The 17,765-nt window shown below is 46.2% G+C and overlaps 2 protein-coding genes across 3 annotated transcripts in view; one reads left to right on the top strand and one right to left on the bottom strand.

Annotated features, from left to right (window-relative positions):
- ace (angiotensin I converting enzyme (peptidyl-dipeptidase A) 1) overlaps positions 1 to 5,956 on the bottom strand; it is a 22,168-nt gene extending 16,212 nt beyond the window's left edge. The window contains exons 1-2 of the mRNA XM_063003371.1: positions 5,950 to 5,956; positions 3,525 to 3,784 (exon numbers count right to left, since the gene is read on the bottom strand). Coding sequence (XP_062859441.1) covers positions 3,525 to 3,784; positions 5,950 to 5,956 — 267 coding nt within the window. The remainder of the gene's footprint in view (positions 1 to 3,524; positions 3,785 to 5,949) is intronic.
- Positions 5,957 to 10,755: 4,799 nt separating this feature from the next.
- abi3b (ABI family, member 3b) lies at positions 10,756 to 17,603 on the top strand. 2 transcript variants are annotated; one of them, XM_063003459.1, is made up of 6 exons: positions 10,756 to 10,817; positions 11,772 to 12,062; positions 13,117 to 13,284; positions 14,271 to 14,465; positions 15,240 to 15,313; positions 16,074 to 17,603. In XM_063003459.1, exons 2-6 carry the CDS (start codon positions 11,784 to 11,786, stop codon positions 17,182 to 17,184), a joined length of 1,827 nt encoding a protein of 608 aa, XP_062859529.1. In that variant the 5' UTR covers positions 10,756 to 10,817; positions 11,772 to 11,783; the 3' UTR covers positions 17,185 to 17,603. The 2 variants fall into 2 exon arrangements, with proteins under 2 accessions (XP_062859529.1, XP_062859528.1); XM_063003458.1 differs by lacking the exon at positions 10,756 to 10,817 and adding an exon at positions 11,251 to 11,309.
- The last annotated feature ends 162 nt before the right edge of the window (positions 17,604 to 17,765 follow it).

Genomic DNA, 17,765 nt, shown 5'->3' with positions numbered 1-17,765 from the left:
ATAAATAATGACATTTTAAAAATAATTAAAGTAATAATAATAATATTTCAAATAAACTAAACAATAATTGAATAATAAATAAAAATAATATAATTATAATATAATAATAATGTAATAATAATAATAATTAAAACATTTTAAAAATAATTAAAGTAATAATAATACTTCAAATAAACTAATAATAACAATAACAACAATAATAATAATAGTAATAATTGTTTTGCTTCATAAATTTTACTTTCAATGTAGTCGTATCCGATTCCCTGTTGGTTTTCCCCCCTACTGCTGCAGACCTCCACTCCTGATCGAGGAGGGTTGTGATTAACACACGCCCCCTCCTACACGTGTGCAGCACCAACCGCTTCTTTTCACCTGCACCAGGGTTCATACGGAGACCCGTATTGCGTACGGAGAGTCACGCACCGGTCTCTGTTATCCACCACTGATCAGCCAGCAGAGGGCGTAACTGCAGCAGTTATGAGGAATCCTTATGACACTCCCCTGCTTGGACCAGCGATCATTGTCCGTGCCCGGCTGGCTAGCTCGCTTTACCGCTTTATTTGTTGTGTTTTGAACACATTTCCTCTCAGCTCAGAACTTCTGTGTTCTTTGCAGGGTAAAAACACTACGACAAGAGAATGATTAAAGATGGCAGGAGCTTCAGGCACAAAGCTGCTGAACTGATCTAGAGGAACAGTCTGAGTCTGTTATGCTCGTGTTGGTCCACAGTCGTGGTTCTGGAACATCCTGTTGTGCTACCAACCCTCCTGAGATCTATTATTCTAACCGCTCAGACTGTGGGCTAACAGGGGGCAGCGTTACCCAGAATTCACCTCTGTGCCCTCATCGTTGAGCAGAGAGGCTGTGTGGATCTTTGAGACGTATCTCAGCTCGTCTCTAGCACTGATTAACGGGAGGAAACAGTGACAGTCCGTAAACATGAACTTCAGCCTCGCTGTCGCTCTGGTGTTCATCACGCGGACGTCTCACATCTCACACGCTTCCTTTGAGGAACACACGACTGATAAGGATGGGTGTGTTTATTTTGTTTCGGGGTTGGTCTTCCCAAGGTCTCATGGTCGCGACTCCCTAAAATGTTAAAAAAGGGGAACGTTTGTTGTAGCATGTGGGGTCAAGAGGGAGAGATTTAGATTCAAGACGGTTTAGTCTCATTTCATTCATTCAGTGTCTGTTTTACCACCCATTTATCCTGGTCAGGGTCGCGGTGGGTGCAGTTTAGAACTCCACAAACCTGGGAATCGAACCCAGGACCTTCCTGCTGTAAGGTGGCGGTGCTACCCACCGATCACCATGCCCCCCAGAGACATAAAAATATGTTTATTAATTAATTAATAATGTATAAATAATTAGTAAACATGCTATTGTATGAGCTAAAAAAGCACACACTAAGCCTGCACAAACATTTCCTTTCGTGGTCAGGGTCACAGTGGGTCTGATCCTTCGAGGGAGAGGCAGGAAACACCCCGGACACGTCGGTTATCCATCACAGGGCGGGCACATACACCTGACTGCATGTTTTTGGACTGTGAGAAGAAACCGGAGCGCCCGGAGGAAACCCACACACAGAAAGGACCGGGGAATAGAACCCAGACCCTTCTTGTCATAAGGTGACAGCCCCACCCACTGTTCCTTTGTTAGGCTGGAACTGATACGCTTGGTCAGAAATTGCAAATCAACAAACAATCTCGCCCCATCCTTAAGGGATCGTTTTCCTTATAAGGAGCTGTAAGTGACCCCTGGAATGTGGTCACACCTCTCTGCTCAGGGCACCGGCGCTTTCATCGTCTCACCTCAGCCGTTTGGAACAACAGCCGTCGCACCACGCCAGCTCAGGGTTCGGCTCGGCACGCTGGGAGCCGATGGGTGCGTCCGTCCGGGGGCCAGGGTGACCGGCTGAGGTCGGAGAGGGGTCACACCTGTGGGGCGTGACGCGGTTGGGCTGCTGCCCGGCGCCCAGCAGGCTTTAAAAATGTGTGTGTGAGGACAGCTGTGTGGACGGGTGTGTGATAACCGGAGGGCACGAGTGTTTGTGAGAGATTCAGTATAAATAAATGCCAACGGTTTTGGAACGTCTGACAAGCTCATGCTCAGGTGTTCCAATACTTTTGACCATATAGTGTATCACCTGCATGTTGTGTACTGTATGAAACTGGGAAGACAGCTGCACCGGTGCATTTTAGGTCATGCCAGTTGGCCTGACTACACGTCTTTGGACTTTTTGAGGAAACCGGAGCGCCCAGGGGAAACCCACACACAGAATGGATCCATGGAATCGAACCCAGGCAGTTCTTGCGCTACCCACTGCGCCACTGTGCCACCCTAATATTTTAAGAACGCCCAATGTGTGGCTCAAACCCACCACCCTGAGATTCTGCAAAAATTTCTCAAGCACGATTGAACTGGTTCCGTTCAGAACCAGGCGGTGGGTCCGGGACTGGAAACACACACACACACTTGGGGCAAGTTTAAGTAGTGCTAGTTGGCCTTTTTTTATCCAAAGCGACTTACAGTACTGTGACAGTATACTGTCTAAGCAACTGAAGATTAAGGGCCTCATTCTAGGGCCCAACAGTGGCAGCCTGACAGTGGTAGGGTTTGAAACAGCGAATTTTGGCTACAACTTCCCTTACATGTGTTTGGACTCATGAGAGGAAACCGGATCACCCGTAGAAAACCAGCACACAGAAAGGACCAGTGGAATCGAACCCAGGCAGTTCTTGCGCTACCCACTTACCCCTTTTCCACTGATGCGGCCCGGAGCCCGTTCAGGTTCCCGAACTTGATTTTGAACCGGTTCCGCGTGTTTCCACCGGAAAAAAGAACACCAAGGTTCAGAGAAACCTGAACAGAACCGGTTCAAGAACCACAGTTTTTTTGGTGGAAAAGGGGTAACTGTGCCACCTTAACCCTCACGCCCTCATGTGAGGCTCGAACCCACCAGCCTGAGATAAACAATAATTAGATCAAAGTCTCTAATCGTGTCGTGTGATGTTCCTCTCTTCTCTTTGCTTTCTCTTGCTTTTATCCCTCTCTTTATTGTTTTCCACGACCACGAGCGTTCCCTGGCACCTGACATCCGTCATTGTAAATAAGAACGCGTTTTTAACGTCCTGCCTGCTAAATAAAGGTAAATAATAATAACTTTGCTGCACCTTGACAACCTCATACGATAAAAGCTGAACCAGACGTCTACTGATCTCACTGTCTGTTCCTGGTGGTTCCAAACGGAACCTTTGGGTTTTTTTACCCCTAGAAGGTTGGATTAAACATCTGAGTGATTAAAATAACACACAAAAACATGAAGGTGTGTAATTTTCTAGCCACGATGGTTCCAGAGAGACTCTCTATTTGCAGAGCTGAGACGGCGGCGGTGGCGTTTATTTACAGAACCGTTCCTGAAGCTCTGTGAGCACGAGGCGTGTGATGAAGCTTCGTGAGGACTTGAGCAACGCTTGTGCAAGACGGATTGCGGTAACGATGCGGTGCGGTGAGGTGACTCCTACCTGTTGCTGGGAGTTGTACTCGGTCAGGTTGGTGTTGTACGTCCAGCTGGCTTGCGTGCTGTAGGAGAAGACTTGCTCGGCGGTCGAATTGTACTCGCTGGTGAACTTCTGGGCGCCGGCCTCGTCGGGGGTGTAGGTCCCCGGCTGCCACTCGGGTCTCAAAGCCGAAGAGACTCCGACCAGGGACAGGAGCAGCAGAACCCGGTGCATCGTGGGATCAGAAGAACTGAAGATAAAAAACTCCAGAGGAAGAGTAGGAGCTGGAAACGAACGGTCCTCGGGGTGAGCGCACACCCCCCTCCGGATGGTCCTATTGAGCTCTACGCTTCTCTCTGTTCCTCTCCCCCGTTCCCCCTGCCTGCCTGCCTGTCTTTTTGTTATTTAGGCATGGACGGCTTCCAGTCGGCACCTTTTAAGCGGCGTTTAACCCAGCCCACGCTCCCTACCAGCTTTCTCCTCACAAGTCTCTAATAGGTTCCCTCCGCCTTCGCTCTTTCCTCCCTCCCGATTTCTTTCCCCTCGGTTACTCCCTACCCCCACCTCCTTACCATCTTACCTCTCTCTCTCTTTCTCTCTCTCTCTCTGCCTACCTGTGTGCCTTCCTTTACATGCCAGTTTGGTCTGCCAGCGACCGGGCAGAAATCACGGCACGTGGAATAATAATGATACCGGAACGTTCCGGGCATGCGTGCCTAAAATCCCCCCGTACAGCGGCGCTCATCTCAGCGCTCGTGATCCGTCGAGAGCTTCGTTCTCTCGCACCCGAAAGCGGAGACAGCGAGGGGGGAAGAGAGCGAATCGAGGTGGGGGAGTTTTTAAAGAAATGCCGCCCGCACTGCAGGAGTGATGGGGATTACAGATAGGGTGGTATGAAGGGATTTTTGGGGTCAATTCGCCCCGACGTAAAGAGCTCCAGTAATCAAGGTCCTACACAGGTCTTTGGTAGGTCGTGGTAGGTCGGTAGGTCGTGGCTCACCACTGTGTTCCAAACCTCTGTTGAATGAGCGTGACCTGAGCCCTGAGGCGCTATCGCGTGAGAAACATCATGCTACTGGGATAACTACAGCCGAATGGGCTCAGGAGCACTTCAGAAAACCGTTGTTACTGAACACGGTCCACCACTGTATCAAGAAATGCAACCTGAAACTCTGTTACACAAAGAGAAAGTCGTACATCAATTCTATACAGATACGTGTCCAAGTTCTCTGGGCCTGAGCTCATCTCAGATGGTTTGAAAGACCATGGACATGTAGTTGTGGTAGTGGGGGGCAGTGATAGCTCAGTGGTTAATGTACTAGACTAGTAATCAAAAGGTTGCCGGTTCGAGCCTCACCACCACCAAATTGCCACTGTTGGGCCCCTGAGCAAGGCCCTTAACCCTCAATTGCTCAAAATTGTGTTCAGTCATAATTGTAAGCTGCTTTGGATAAAAGCGTCTGCTAAATGCCGAAAATGTAAATGTAAATGTAGTTGTGGTCAGATGAGTCCACATTTTGGCATGTTTTTGGAAAGTAGCCAAGTACGAAAGGACCATCCAGACTCTTATCAGTGAAAGGTGCAACAACAAACATCTATAATGGTATAGGGGGCATCAGTGCTCACAGCATGGGTGACCTGCATATGTGTGAAGATTCTATTGGCAACGTCTTTTCCGGGAAGTGAAACAGACACAGAGTGTGTGTGATTGAGCATCCTGCCTGCAGTCCAGATCCTCCTCCTATAGTAAACACCGGCGCATCATGAATAGGAGAATCAGATGACGGCGAGCACGGACTGTTGAGCAGCTGAAGTCTCGTATCAGGCAAGAACGGGGCAACCATTAGTGTCCTCGGTTCATCACGCATTAAGAAGTAGAAATGAATAGGAACGCTGATGGAAAACGGGGGGAACATGCCCCCGTCCTGATTCTAAACCTGTTTCTATTTCCAAACTAGAATGAAGTTGATCAGTGAAACATTAGAATTTAAATATAGATTGAAGAGAATGAAACACGTCACACATTCTTCTGTTTACTGAGTTTCACTGAACGTCCCAACTTTGTTGTGCTGCTGAAGATCACCCACGTTATCATGACAGAAGCAGAACTAATACATTATTTTTGTGGAACAAAACATGCTGTGCAATGCTGTGTAAATTGTTTTATTATTATTATTATTATTATGATTAATAAGCCTTTATAACTTGATGCTTGTATGGCCCAGTGGTGCAGCTTTAGCTGGTGAGGTGAAGATAAGATAAAACTTTATTATTATTGTAGCTGTACAACGAGACCTTGTTTAGAAGCTCCAGCAGCAATAAAAATATGAACTAGATACCAGATAAAATAAGTCCATAAACATGTAAGCTCAACACATGTAGAAAAACACTTTAGCACTAGCGGCTAAACAGTGTAAAATTCAGCGTTTTTTACATATTCTACACTCACTGTCCATGTTATCAGCTCCACTTACCATATAGAAGCACTTTGTAGTTCTACAATTACTGACTGTAGTCCATCTGTTTCTCTCTCATGCTGTTCTTCAATGGTCAGGACCCCCACAGGACCACCACAGAGCAGGTATTATTTAGGTGGTGGATGATTCTCAGCACTGCAGTGACACTGACATGGTGGTGGTGTGTTAGTGTGTGTTGTGCTGGTATGAGTGATTATATACCGTGTCACACGTTGCAGTACGTCACACGACGTTTCCTCATTCTGTTTATCTGACTGAGGAAAATGTGTCTAAAGCTCTTTTAACGCTCACGACATGTGTTTATGCTAGGTTAGCTTACCCACTAATGACGAGGCTTTGTGTCATTCACAAATTTAGGCTTCACGTGGCAAATTACCAGGTTAAACCCTTTAACTCAGCGGGACAGTGGTGACCTAGTGAGTAATGCTTTGGGCTGTTAAAATACCCCTAACCATCATGGCTCCAATGACTGATCCAAACAAGCTGGACTACACTGGGAGGATGTATCTGTACTGTAAACATGTTTATGAGAGATAACGCTGCTCTAATGACCGCGGTGTGTCCATTTTCCTGCCAGTTGTGCTTCTGCTTTCACAGCCCAACCCAGTAAAGTGTCCGTTCATTTATGACCAATCAGGCCAACTTCCATCAACCACACTTAAAGTGCTCCACTGTGTTTCTGATAGGGTGGGAACTTCCATAACCTCCAAAAGGAGGGCATCAGACCCTAAAAAGGAGAACATCAAACCCCAAAAAGGACATCAGACCCAAACCTGGATAAGGAGGATAACAGACCCCAAAAAGGAGGAAAATCAGACCCCAAAAAGGAGGGAATCAGATTCCGAAAAGGAGATCAGACCCCAAAAAGGAGGGAATCAGATTCCGAAAAGGAGATCAGACCCCAAAAAGTCTCACCAAGTGCTGGTATGTTGGTACACTCTATGGGCAAAAGTATTTGGACACCTGACCATGAGCTCATTGGACACCCCATTTTAAAAACTACTGAAGGTATATAATTCCCTATATAATGTTATATAACATCCATAATATGCTGTATAATAATTCTGAAGCTAAGTGTGCATTGGTGCCATTTTCTTTCCTCTCTGTCTGAAGCGCGGCATCGTTAACGATCCAATAATTGTGATACGAACCCGTACAGATAAGTGCCGGCGCCGTTATCACCGGGCCTCCAGAAAGCAATAAACACGCGATGATTTCCACCAGCGATTTAGTCAGCGGGGCTCCTGAAGTGCATCATCCCGCCGTCGATGATGGGAAGACGTCCGTCTCTCAGCAACAGAACCAATCGGGCTCACGGGCAATCGTGCGGAAATAAAATAGGGCCAGGAGCGGGGACAAAAGGGGGGAAAGAAAATAGGATTGTGCACGTCTGAGCTCCGTCGTATTCGGCCTGTAATGACAGAGAAATTGAATTCGCTTCCTCTCGGACAGAACCAATAACGGACGTGATGAGATTGAAGGATTTTTTTAGGGTCAGACAGAAAAAAGAGAGTCACGGCGAAACACAACCACCGGCATCGGAAAGTAGGAGACGCCAGAAAGCAAACCACGCTCTGTCGACAGGGAATCATCATAATCATAACTGTTAACTATATCCGTGAGAATAAACTACAAGTTCTTGAGTAAACTGTGTCACACTGGAGGAATGTACACACTGTTTTTATTTATGGCTTTTCCAGCATCTCGGCCAGAACACGGCAAGCTGGAGCTCTTTATAAAACCCGAGCCGAGCTCTCTGTTCAGCACAAGCGTCATCTTTTCCATTTCTTAATAAATAACACGGCCTACGTGGATCTTTTGGGTGTGTCTACCCACAATGGACCCACAGACATCAACAAATGCTGCCAACAATCGGTTCTCTCTTTTTCTTACCCAGAATGACCTCCAGGATCAGAACCAGTCAGGTTCCAAGGCAGCCGATTACGCAAAAATGATTCCTGTAGACGTCACTGTAAAAGCATCCACATGGGATTTCTCAACCGGTGTCCCACAGGGTTCCGTGCTTGGTCTGCTCATTTTTCCCAAGTAAAGTCATCCACTTAATTCCAGTAAGACTGAGGTGATCCTTGTTTTGGGAAATCTGTTTCAATGCCAAGATCTAGGGTCTGTCTGTAAACCTAGCTCATTTAACGTCATCCTACACCCCCGAGAAGAGGGCGTGTCTATATTTTTAGCTCCCTTAAAATGCTCCTACTGAGGCGCCTTAATTCTGAGTGATGATCTGACTGAATAACGAGGGAGCGCTTGATGCCTCCTTAGCTCTGAAGATCAATCCCAGCATTCAGTGCGGCACAACTCTTCTCACCAAAAACTACAAACGTGACGGACGGATCGATGCGGAGCAACCAACGGAGTTCCTTTCACATGTAAATAAATTCTCATTGATGTTTAATCTGTATAAAGGTGTAATTATATGTGTGGTTCACTGTAAATCGGTGCGTCAGGGACAGTTTAAGCAATTTCGGTACACATTAGCCAGCGTGCTAGCATCAATTTGAACGTCCTGAGGCTAACTGTGTTAGCTTGGTAATCAAAAACTCTAAATCTCGGTCTAAATAATCTGCCTCATGAGCTCCATGTGTTATTAGAATCCTCTCTACTGAGACAGCTTTGTTTAAATGTGTGCAGGTCGAGTTGAAGGGGACACGGTGATAAGAGATGAGGAACAGATCAAATCAATCACTTAATGATCCCCTAATAACGACAACGATGAACTGATTACCCAACATCACTGCTGTAATCAGCGACATCATTAATCAATAAAACGAGTTCAGAACAGCTCATGAATGGATTAAAGGCGCTAATGAAGGTGAAAGGCTGCAGATATCAGTGTAATCAGGACTGATTGCGTTTTTAACAGCAGAAACAGCGTGACTGATACCCGCCGTGCTAGATACGACTGAGCCATAAAGATGGCGAGTGGCGACATCCACAGACCCGCGGCGTGTCAGCTGGTTCGCGGTACTTGAGATCTTGTCAGCAGCTTTACTCATAAGGTCTATTATTCCACACAACATGCAAGCAGAGGGCAAAAATGCACCCCAGACCCCCAGAAGGTCCCAATCTACTGAAGGGCATCACACACAAACTCCCAACATGTACGAATCAGCATAGGTTTATTCCTCCGTGTTTTTAAGGTTGCATATGTTGGTCCTCATCAGTAACTTCTACATCAGTTGAGTATTCATATTTATTTCGTTATCTTCAGTAACCTCGGGTTTATCTTCTTGCCCTTGATCTGAAAGCACTGGACAGACAGCAGGAACTTACCCACCCCTGGGCAGGATGTTCGCCTGTTCCTGGACAGTCCATCATTTACTCACACCTAGGCATAGACGGTGGTGGAAGTAAACCAGAAACCTGAATGATCCACAATAATGTAAAGGAAACCCTGACCTCAGCCCAAATCAACCGGAACACCAACTGATCAATCAGAGCCCAGCCACACATATGCTGTCATTTTTTAACTGAACGGACACAAGTTCCCATCCCAGACACACTTTTAGGTCTTGTGAAAAGCGTCCGGATACTTTTGGCCATATCATGCGTGTTGGACCGATATCAGAGCTAAAGCATAAAGCTAGAGCATTTTCCGAGCCCATGTAGTCCAAGGTTGATGTTGTGATTAAATTCCACTGATATTTATTTTGCAATAACGCTCGACTGTTATCTGTGTAACGTAATCTGTGAACTTTAAGATGCGCCTATTAACCTGATAACGTCCTTTTATTGATTCGTATCTGCCGTCCGAACCATGAACTCGCAACCGAAGCTCCAGAGCTGGTGCGAGAGAAAATCTGTAAACACTGTGGAATTTTTGTAGAAATGTTTGAATCCAAACAATTTGCTCTCCCCAAAATCTTGACAGCGGTTAAGATACTGGATTTGTGCTAGCAACCAGGACGATGATTGGTTGGTCCGAGAGAGTGCGTTCCAGATAGGACCCCTTATAACTGCTGCTATGACCTCTGCTGGCTGATGGATGGTGCTGCACAGCAACAGTGGATAAAGTAGTTTGGTGCGTGACTCCGTGCATGATCGGATCTCCGTTCTTTAGTATGAATTAATTTGAGCTCCATGGTACTCTCCAGAACTTTGAGTTTACGTATTTCTGCTCTGTCAACATGATTTTAATGCTCACTAGACATTATTTAAAGCTACATTTGGCCTTTTACCTGTTCTTGGACAAAAACAGGACAGAATTCCTTCCCAAGGCTTTGTGAGAAAGTTGCCAGGAAAACCAATTATTCAGAAAGATTAGCATGGGGCGTCGTTTCAAACACCCCTTTCCTGTTTTTGCAGAAATGGGTACGAGCATTCAGAGATCAGAAGCCCGGACTGCTAATTATGTTTACATCCATTTCTCTGGGTGAGCGGATGAGCTGTAATGAGACGGCGGTCGTGAACCTTGTCTTCACATCGGGACGCATTGTTTCTGTAACTCAGTAATACAAAGCTTCTATGAATGTTGTTTATTTTGACCTGTTACGTAACACAATTATCACATTGTGTTGATGTTTATACACTGTATGGCCAAAAGTATTGGGACATCCCGTTTGAACAACAAATGCTAGTAAAATGGAGTGACCTCTGAGAGTTCATTTTAGCTAGAAGGCTTCTCACAAGACTTTGAAATATGTATATATATGTCTGTCTGGAAATTTGTGCCCGTTCAGTCATAAGAGTGTCTTTGACTGGTCATAATTCATCCCAGAGCTGATGATTGGGGCTGAAGAGTTTATGGACGTCTTTATAGAGCTTGCTTATGCTGGACTAGGACAGGACCTTCCCTAAACTGTTGCTGCAAAGTTGGAAGCATGTAAATGTCTTTATATAATCGATTTATTACACCTGTAAGCAGCTGTTGTGACTAAAACACATTTATTATTGTCGTATTTACTTAGCAGAAGCTACGTGCAGTTCATACATAATATGGTTTAAGATATGTTGAATCATCGCTTTTATAATAAGTTTGTTAAGGCTGCTGGTGTTTATTATAATCTATATGAACACTTTTAAGGGTTTTATAGAACTTTTAAGTATTATTGTTTTATTTTTAAAGCACTTTAAAATGTGATTAGCATTGTTTACGTTTCTTGTTTATAGCGGTTATATCGCTTGTGAGTGGTACCAGTCCGCCCTCTAGCGGCCACATCACAGCATGACAGGATTTTCTTTCATCTAGTAAGGGAACTTTTCTTAAAAACACTCGATCATTTACTCATTTTCTTATTCTAATCAGGGTCGCGGGGGTGGTGGAGCCTCAATGGACCCAGGGCACACGGAAACACCGTGGCCAGTCGATCGCAGGGTAGACACACAAACACATTTACACCTCAACACACACAGACATCGAAGGGCAATTTTACCATTCCCAATTATCCTAAGTGCATGTCTTTGGACTGTGGGAGGAAACCGGAGCGCCCAGAGGAAACCCACACGGATACACAGAGAACATGGAGACACGTATGACTTTTTTCAGGGTCCTTTACCTCAGGGAGCTCCGGTTACCTCCCACAGTCCAAAGACGTGCAGTCAGGTTAACTGGAGCTACTAGAAAGTGTGTGTGTGTGTGTTCTATGATGGACTGACGACCTGTTCGGGTTGTTTCCTGTCTCTCGCCCCATTAATCAGACCAACTGTGCATCATCCTGAGCAACATAAAGCACTGCTAACACACACACTGAATAAATAAATGAATGTTTTTATTATACACAGAACACAAAACTGAAAATGACTGATGTAGGTGCTAATCTGCTTAAAACTATTTCAGTGTTTTGGTTGGATGGAGGCTGCAACCCTCCGTCAGCGTGTCCCTACACGCCGTTCTGTTTTAACCACAGAAGATAAGCCGACCTGCTCCTGTCTACCTGAGTCTTCTTTACCTTCACCCGAGAGCAACAGCTACCTCAGCTTTCACAAAAACAAGATCAGCATGAAGGACAGTAACAAGGAGAACATGCTGAGGAGTCTGGAGGAGGCGCTGGGAAGCAGAAAAGCTCTGCTGGACAACTACAGCAACCTCAACAAGGTGGCCGACTACTGCGAGAACGTCTTCATGAACGTGAGTGTTTTTCTTCAGTAGCTTCTCACCTTCTCATCATCTCAGATGTACTGATAATTTAATTGAGCTCATGTTCTGGTCGTCTGCTCCTCTGAGAAGGATTCTTACACTTCTCTGAGACTTTAACCAGCAAATATGTTATTATACATGATCTGTCCACCACAGTGTGATGTTTCTACGAGCTGAAAGTCATTACAAGCCCGAACATGGAGCGAGACCCGCCCAGGGCGCAACATTTCAGTACTGCTGGAGGTTACAAGTTTGCACAAGCCTCATTACGGCCTCTGTATCTTTAATCTGCTCAGATTTGCGTTCTTTACTTGCACAATTGTGTTTATTTCATTCTTAAAGGATTGCAGTGCTTTTTAATTCAGGTGGAATTCATTTTTTATTATTAAAATCATGAACTTAACAACTAAGATTCTAGCTAAGACATTTTTGGAGGACAAACACGTCTTAATAAATATTTATATTCAATTATAGTAAAATCAGGACTCATGTCACCCATCTGTGTACTGCCTATTTAACAGACTAGTGTTTTATAGCAACATGTAGCAGACATCAAGAGAACAGTACAGAACTGAATGCTTGACCTCAGCAGTAAGGTCATGCTGGAGGAAAATTTTGCACTCATGGTTTAGGTCCGACTAATCGGCTGATCAATATAATGGAGGATTTCTGTCCTGATGGGAGTGGTTTTTTCCAGTAATGCAAAGCCAGGTCACTAGGTCTCAACCTGTTTGGGTTGAGGAATACAATTCGTCATCTGAAGGACAGTTTTTACACAGCATGAAGGCCCTGGGTTCGATTCCCAAGGTCCTTTCTGTGTGGAGTTGGCATGTTCTCCCTGTGTCCTGTGGGTTTCCTCCCACAGTTCAAATACAAGCAGTCTGGAGCTACTTAAAATTCTCAAAGGTGTTTCCTGCCTTTCGCCCAATTAATCAGACCCACCGCAACCCTGACCAGGATAAATAGGTGGTAAAACGAACAATGATCGAATGAATGAATCTCCGTGTGATGTATGACATGTACACTGGTCTGTTTTATACTCTAGACTCAGGACAGTAGAGGAGCGGTGGAGGAATCTAAAGCTCTGACCACTCAGGCGCTGGCCAGCGTCGCCTACCAGATCAACACGCTGGCGACCAGCGTCCTAAAACTGCTGGACTCTCAGACCGTCCAGCTCAAGCAGATGGAATCATCGGTCAATGTGCTGAGCATGGTGAGCTGCGTTTGTCTAACGAGGGGAAAGGGCGTGTTTGACCCCACCCATCAAACCAAATTTATCAAACCGAACCCATCGAACATGTGGGGTGCTTCGGACAGGGTCTCATAGATCCATTTCTGAGCATCCTAAGGTCCCGGAAATCATCTGTTGCATCTGTAACCCACCTGTAACAATTCAGAAAGCACCAAAAATATCGTTCCAGAGCTAAAAAGGCTCATAAAGTCAAGAAAAGGTGTATCGGGATGGCTGTGGAATGGGGTTCAGCAGCTCGCCCATGTTAGGAGGCCCTGTGGTGCACGGAGGCTCGGTTCCCTCTCGATTAACAATCACCTGCAACTTATGATTGTAATTTGCTCCAAGGGGAAGGTTTCCCATATATCACGGCTTCTCTCTTGCATTTTCTCTTGGATTCAAGCCGTGATGCTGATCGCTCGGTCCAATCTGGTCCAGTCTGGTCTACATGGTACCCCAGTAGTACTTTACAGTCCCAGTTTCCGGAGCGGAACCACCCGTAAAAACACATTATGCAAATGAGGTGCCAGTGTTAGGGGGTAAGGGGTTCTGCTCATTCCTAGTTGAGCTGGCAGGTTCCCATAGTTTCCTGTCTGTTATGGTTTTGAGGGCCGGTTTGTCATGTCCAGTTCTCATTCCTGTGCTGTCCCTTTTCTATCCGATTTCTCCTTTGCAGGTCGGGGATGTAACTGTGTGTTCAGATGAAAGAAAGTCAGTGACCGTCTACTACTGTCTGGCTGAGAGGTGCCAACATGAATACAGAAAGCATAACGTACTTGTCAACTAGTCGGTGAAAAGAAGCGGCCTCACACGTCGTGCACAAAATTTTAACATTTGGAAGAACAATGATATTCGAGACCTTTTGTTGGGTGTTTTTAGGTGTTTTACGGTTTGAAGGAAGAAAAAACAACAATATATAAATATAAATCAATAAAAGCATTACTTGTGGTGTTTCTTCTTTTCCTCAGACCGTGGACGTATATAAGGAGAAAGTAGCGCGGCAGGAGATCGGCGTGCTGACGGCACCGTGCAAAATCCCGTTCGCTCAGAAGATTCTCCCTCCGGCGAGAGCCGAGGAACCGATCGCTGGATACGAGAGAATCCCGATAGCCTACAGCGCTCTGGATTCAGTCGGTCATGGACTCTGGGACGGAAACAAAACTGTAATGAACGTTTCTGATATTTATTTATGTAAAGATTTATTATGAGGCGGTCGGGTGGCGTGGCGGATGTAAGCTGTGCTGTCAGCCGGCCAGGCGCCTACATTTACGGAGTTTAGTGGACGCTTTTATCCACTTGTCCATTATCCGTTGTCTAAGCAGTTAAGGGTTAAGAACCTTGCTCAAGGGTTAAGGGCCTGGTAGTGGTGGGGCTTAAACCACTGACCTTTTGATTACTTCATTAGTTCAGTACCTTAATCACTGGGCTACAGCTGCCCTGTAAGGCACACGATTGGTCGATGGTTGAAACAGGGTTCCTGGTCGCTGGTGCAGGCGCGCCCTCTGCTGGTAGGTCGAGCGGTTGATAGCACACTGCGTAAAAGAGGGGGCGCCTGACAGCCTCGCCCCCCTCGATCAAAGGTGAGGGTGGCGCCAGCGACGAGACTTCCGATTGGCCACGACTGGATTAGGGTGCAAAACTGTCCTGAAACTAGTGTTTTATGGCGACATGTAGCAGATAACAAGAGAACAGTACAGGACTGAATGCATGACCTCTGCAGTACGGTCATGCTGGAGGAGAATTTTGCACTCATGGTTCAGGTCCGGTCGTTCTCCCGGATAAAAGAGTCCACTGCAACTCTATTCTGACCGCTCAGCAGGTCACTATGATGGAGGATTTCTGTCCTGATGGGTGTGGTCTCTTCTGTGATGAGTTTGTGCTTTTTAAAGCTTCTTCAAAGTGAATCAGATGTAATTTTGGGTGTTTTTGATCTTTAGGAATCAAAGAAACAGCCGGAGCCGCCGAAAACTGCTCAACAAGAGAGGACTCAAGACGCTGGACATCATTTTGGGTGAGACTGAGACGGTTTTTATCTTAAAGCTAAAACTATTGATCAATAAACCAGTAAATAAATAAAATAATATATATATATATTTATACACAGATCAGCCATAACATTAAAACCACCTCCTGGTTTCTACACTCACTGTCCATGTTATCAGCTCCACTTACCATACAGAAGCACTTTGTAGTTCTACAATTACTGACTGTAGTCCATCTGTTTCTCTACATACTTTGTTACCCCCTTTCATGCTGTTCTTCAATGGTCAGGACCCCCACAGGACCACCACAGAGCAGGTATTATTTAGGTGGTGCTGTGTTAGTGTGTGTTGTGCTGGTATGAGTGCATCAGACACAGCAGCGCTGCTGGAGTTTTTAAACACCGTAGCCACCCACTGTCCACTCTATTAGACACTCCTATAGTCGGTCCACCTTGTAGATGTAAAGTCAGAGACGATCGCTCATCTATTGCTGCTGTTTGAGTCGCTCATCTTCTAGACTGGACTGTGAGTTCTTCTGATTAACTGAATCTTTTCACAATATTATGGACGGTAGATGGTGAAAGACTGAATTATTTGCAGTTTTCTGTTAAAAATTCCTTTTTTTAATATTGATTTACAATTCTCTCATGACGTTTGGCACATACACTGTACGGACAAAAGTATTGGGACACCCAATAGTTTAGGGAAGATCCTTTCCTGTTCCAGCATGACCCGATAATCTGAGGTTCTTTAACTCGAGCTTTTCTTCACGTCTTTCTTTCTCTGTAGCTCCAGCACGGGCATCGCGGTTCCTCCTCCGTCCATTCCTGGCTGGGCTGGTTCTAAAACGTTCGCTGCCCCTTCAGCCGTGCCAGCTTCCCCCCTGCCCCAGCCGGCAGGCACCAGTACAGATCCTTCACCACCTTCTACTGGTATCGATAACCTTCCACCACCTCCTCCCAGTCTGCACCCTCAGACCAGTCCCGCCACCACACCGTCTCGTTCTCTCTTCAGTCCAGCTTTTAGGGATTCCTTTTTGCCCCCACCTCCGACTCCCCAAGAGTCCATATGTGCTCTCCCTCCTCCTCCACCTCCTCCTTCTCCTCCTTCTGATTCAATGGCTCCTCCGCCGCCACCTCCTCTTTTCGAGAGCTCATCGTTCCCTCGGCCTGCTTCCTCATTTCCTTCTCCTGGTACTGGAAAGGGTCACGCTGCTCCACCTCCTCCACCTCGTTCAACAACTGCAGTCGGAACTGCTCCTCCACCTCCTCCACCTCCACCTCCAGGACAAAGCCACATTCCTGCTCCACCTCCTCCGCCTCCACCTCCTGGACAAAGCCATATTCCTGCTCCTCCTCCTCCTCCACCTCCAGGACAAAGCCACATTCCTGCTCCTCCTCCTCCTCCACCTCCTCCTGGACAAAGCCACATTCCTGCTCCTCCTCCTCCTCCTCCTCCACCTCCTCCTGGACAAAGCCACATTCCTGCTCCTCCTCCTGGACAAAGCCACATTCCTGCTCCTCCTCCTCCTCCACCTCCAGGACAAAGCCACATTCCTGCTCCTCCACCTCCTCCTGGACAAAGCCACATTCCTGCTCCACCTCCTCCTCCTCCTCCACCTCCTCCTGGACAAAGCCACATTCCTGCTCCTCCTCCTGGACAAAGCCACATTCCTGCTCCACCTCCTCCTCCTCCTCCACCTCCTCCTGGACAAAGCCACATTCCTGCTCCACCTCCTCCTCCACCTCCTCCTGGACAAAGCCACATTCCTGCTCCACCTCCTCCTCCTCCTCCTCCACCTCCTCCTGGACAAAGCCACATTCCTGCTCCTCCTCCACCTCCTCCTCCTGGAAAATCCTTCATTCCTCCCCCTCCTCCTCCTCCACCATTAAAAGCCTGAAACTTTTTGTAATCAGACTGAACACTCGCGCTATCGAAGAGCGATTATTAGAACCAAGGAACAAATATGAGACACGAAAACATCCACAACCCTCAACAGAGAATCAACATTTCTAATCTACGCTTGTTCCTCCCCTCCCGTCCCTTCACTTCTTATATGCTGATGTTTTTCAGCATCTGGAATTAACTTTCTTTATTTAAATTGGGAACGTTGGATCTGTTCTATAGGGAGCGAGCGCTGTAACCTGGTGTAACGTGGTTCACATTTTGTTTGAGGATCTGGAAAGTATTTAGAGTGACTGAGACTAAAGTGGATGATTATTGTGTATGTGGTGTAGATGTGATATATCTGATAAATAAATACAATTTATATGAATACAATTTGCTTCATGAGGTTTGGCGACTGCTCTGTGAACAAAAATAAAATGGACATGGAAGAGTAGTCTCTTGTCAATTAGAAAAAAACTAAACAAGTACGACCGCCTTTGTGCAGCATTATGAAGCAGCCAGCAGAGGGCGTAACTGCAGCAGTTATGGATCCTCTACTGGAAACTACTGGATCCACACGAGTCCACAGAAGTC

This window comes from Trichomycterus rosablanca, chromosome 10, assembly GCF_030014385.1.
Source record: "Trichomycterus rosablanca isolate fTriRos1 chromosome 10, fTriRos1.hap1, whole genome shotgun sequence".
Classification (NCBI taxonomy): domain Eukaryota; kingdom Metazoa; phylum Chordata; class Actinopteri; order Siluriformes; family Trichomycteridae; genus Trichomycterus; species Trichomycterus rosablanca.
The sequence above is the reverse complement of the archived record's forward strand: the minus strand, read 5'-3'. Positions and strand labels throughout refer to the sequence as shown.

Bases quoted from the DNA above. Each gene is read 5' to 3' on its own strand.
- abi3b (XM_063003458.1), top strand. From the start codon at position 11,265: ATGGACCCAGGGCACACGGAAACACCGTGGCCAGTCGATCGCAGG. The intron at 11,310-11,771 runs GTAGACACACAA...AAACTATTTCAG, and splicing joins CGTGGCCAGTCGATCGCAGG to TGTTTTGGTTGGATGGAGGC. The intron at 12,063-13,116 runs GTGAGTGTTTTT...TTTATACTCTAG, and splicing joins GCGAGAACGTCTTCATGAAC to ACTCAGGACAGTAGAGGAGC.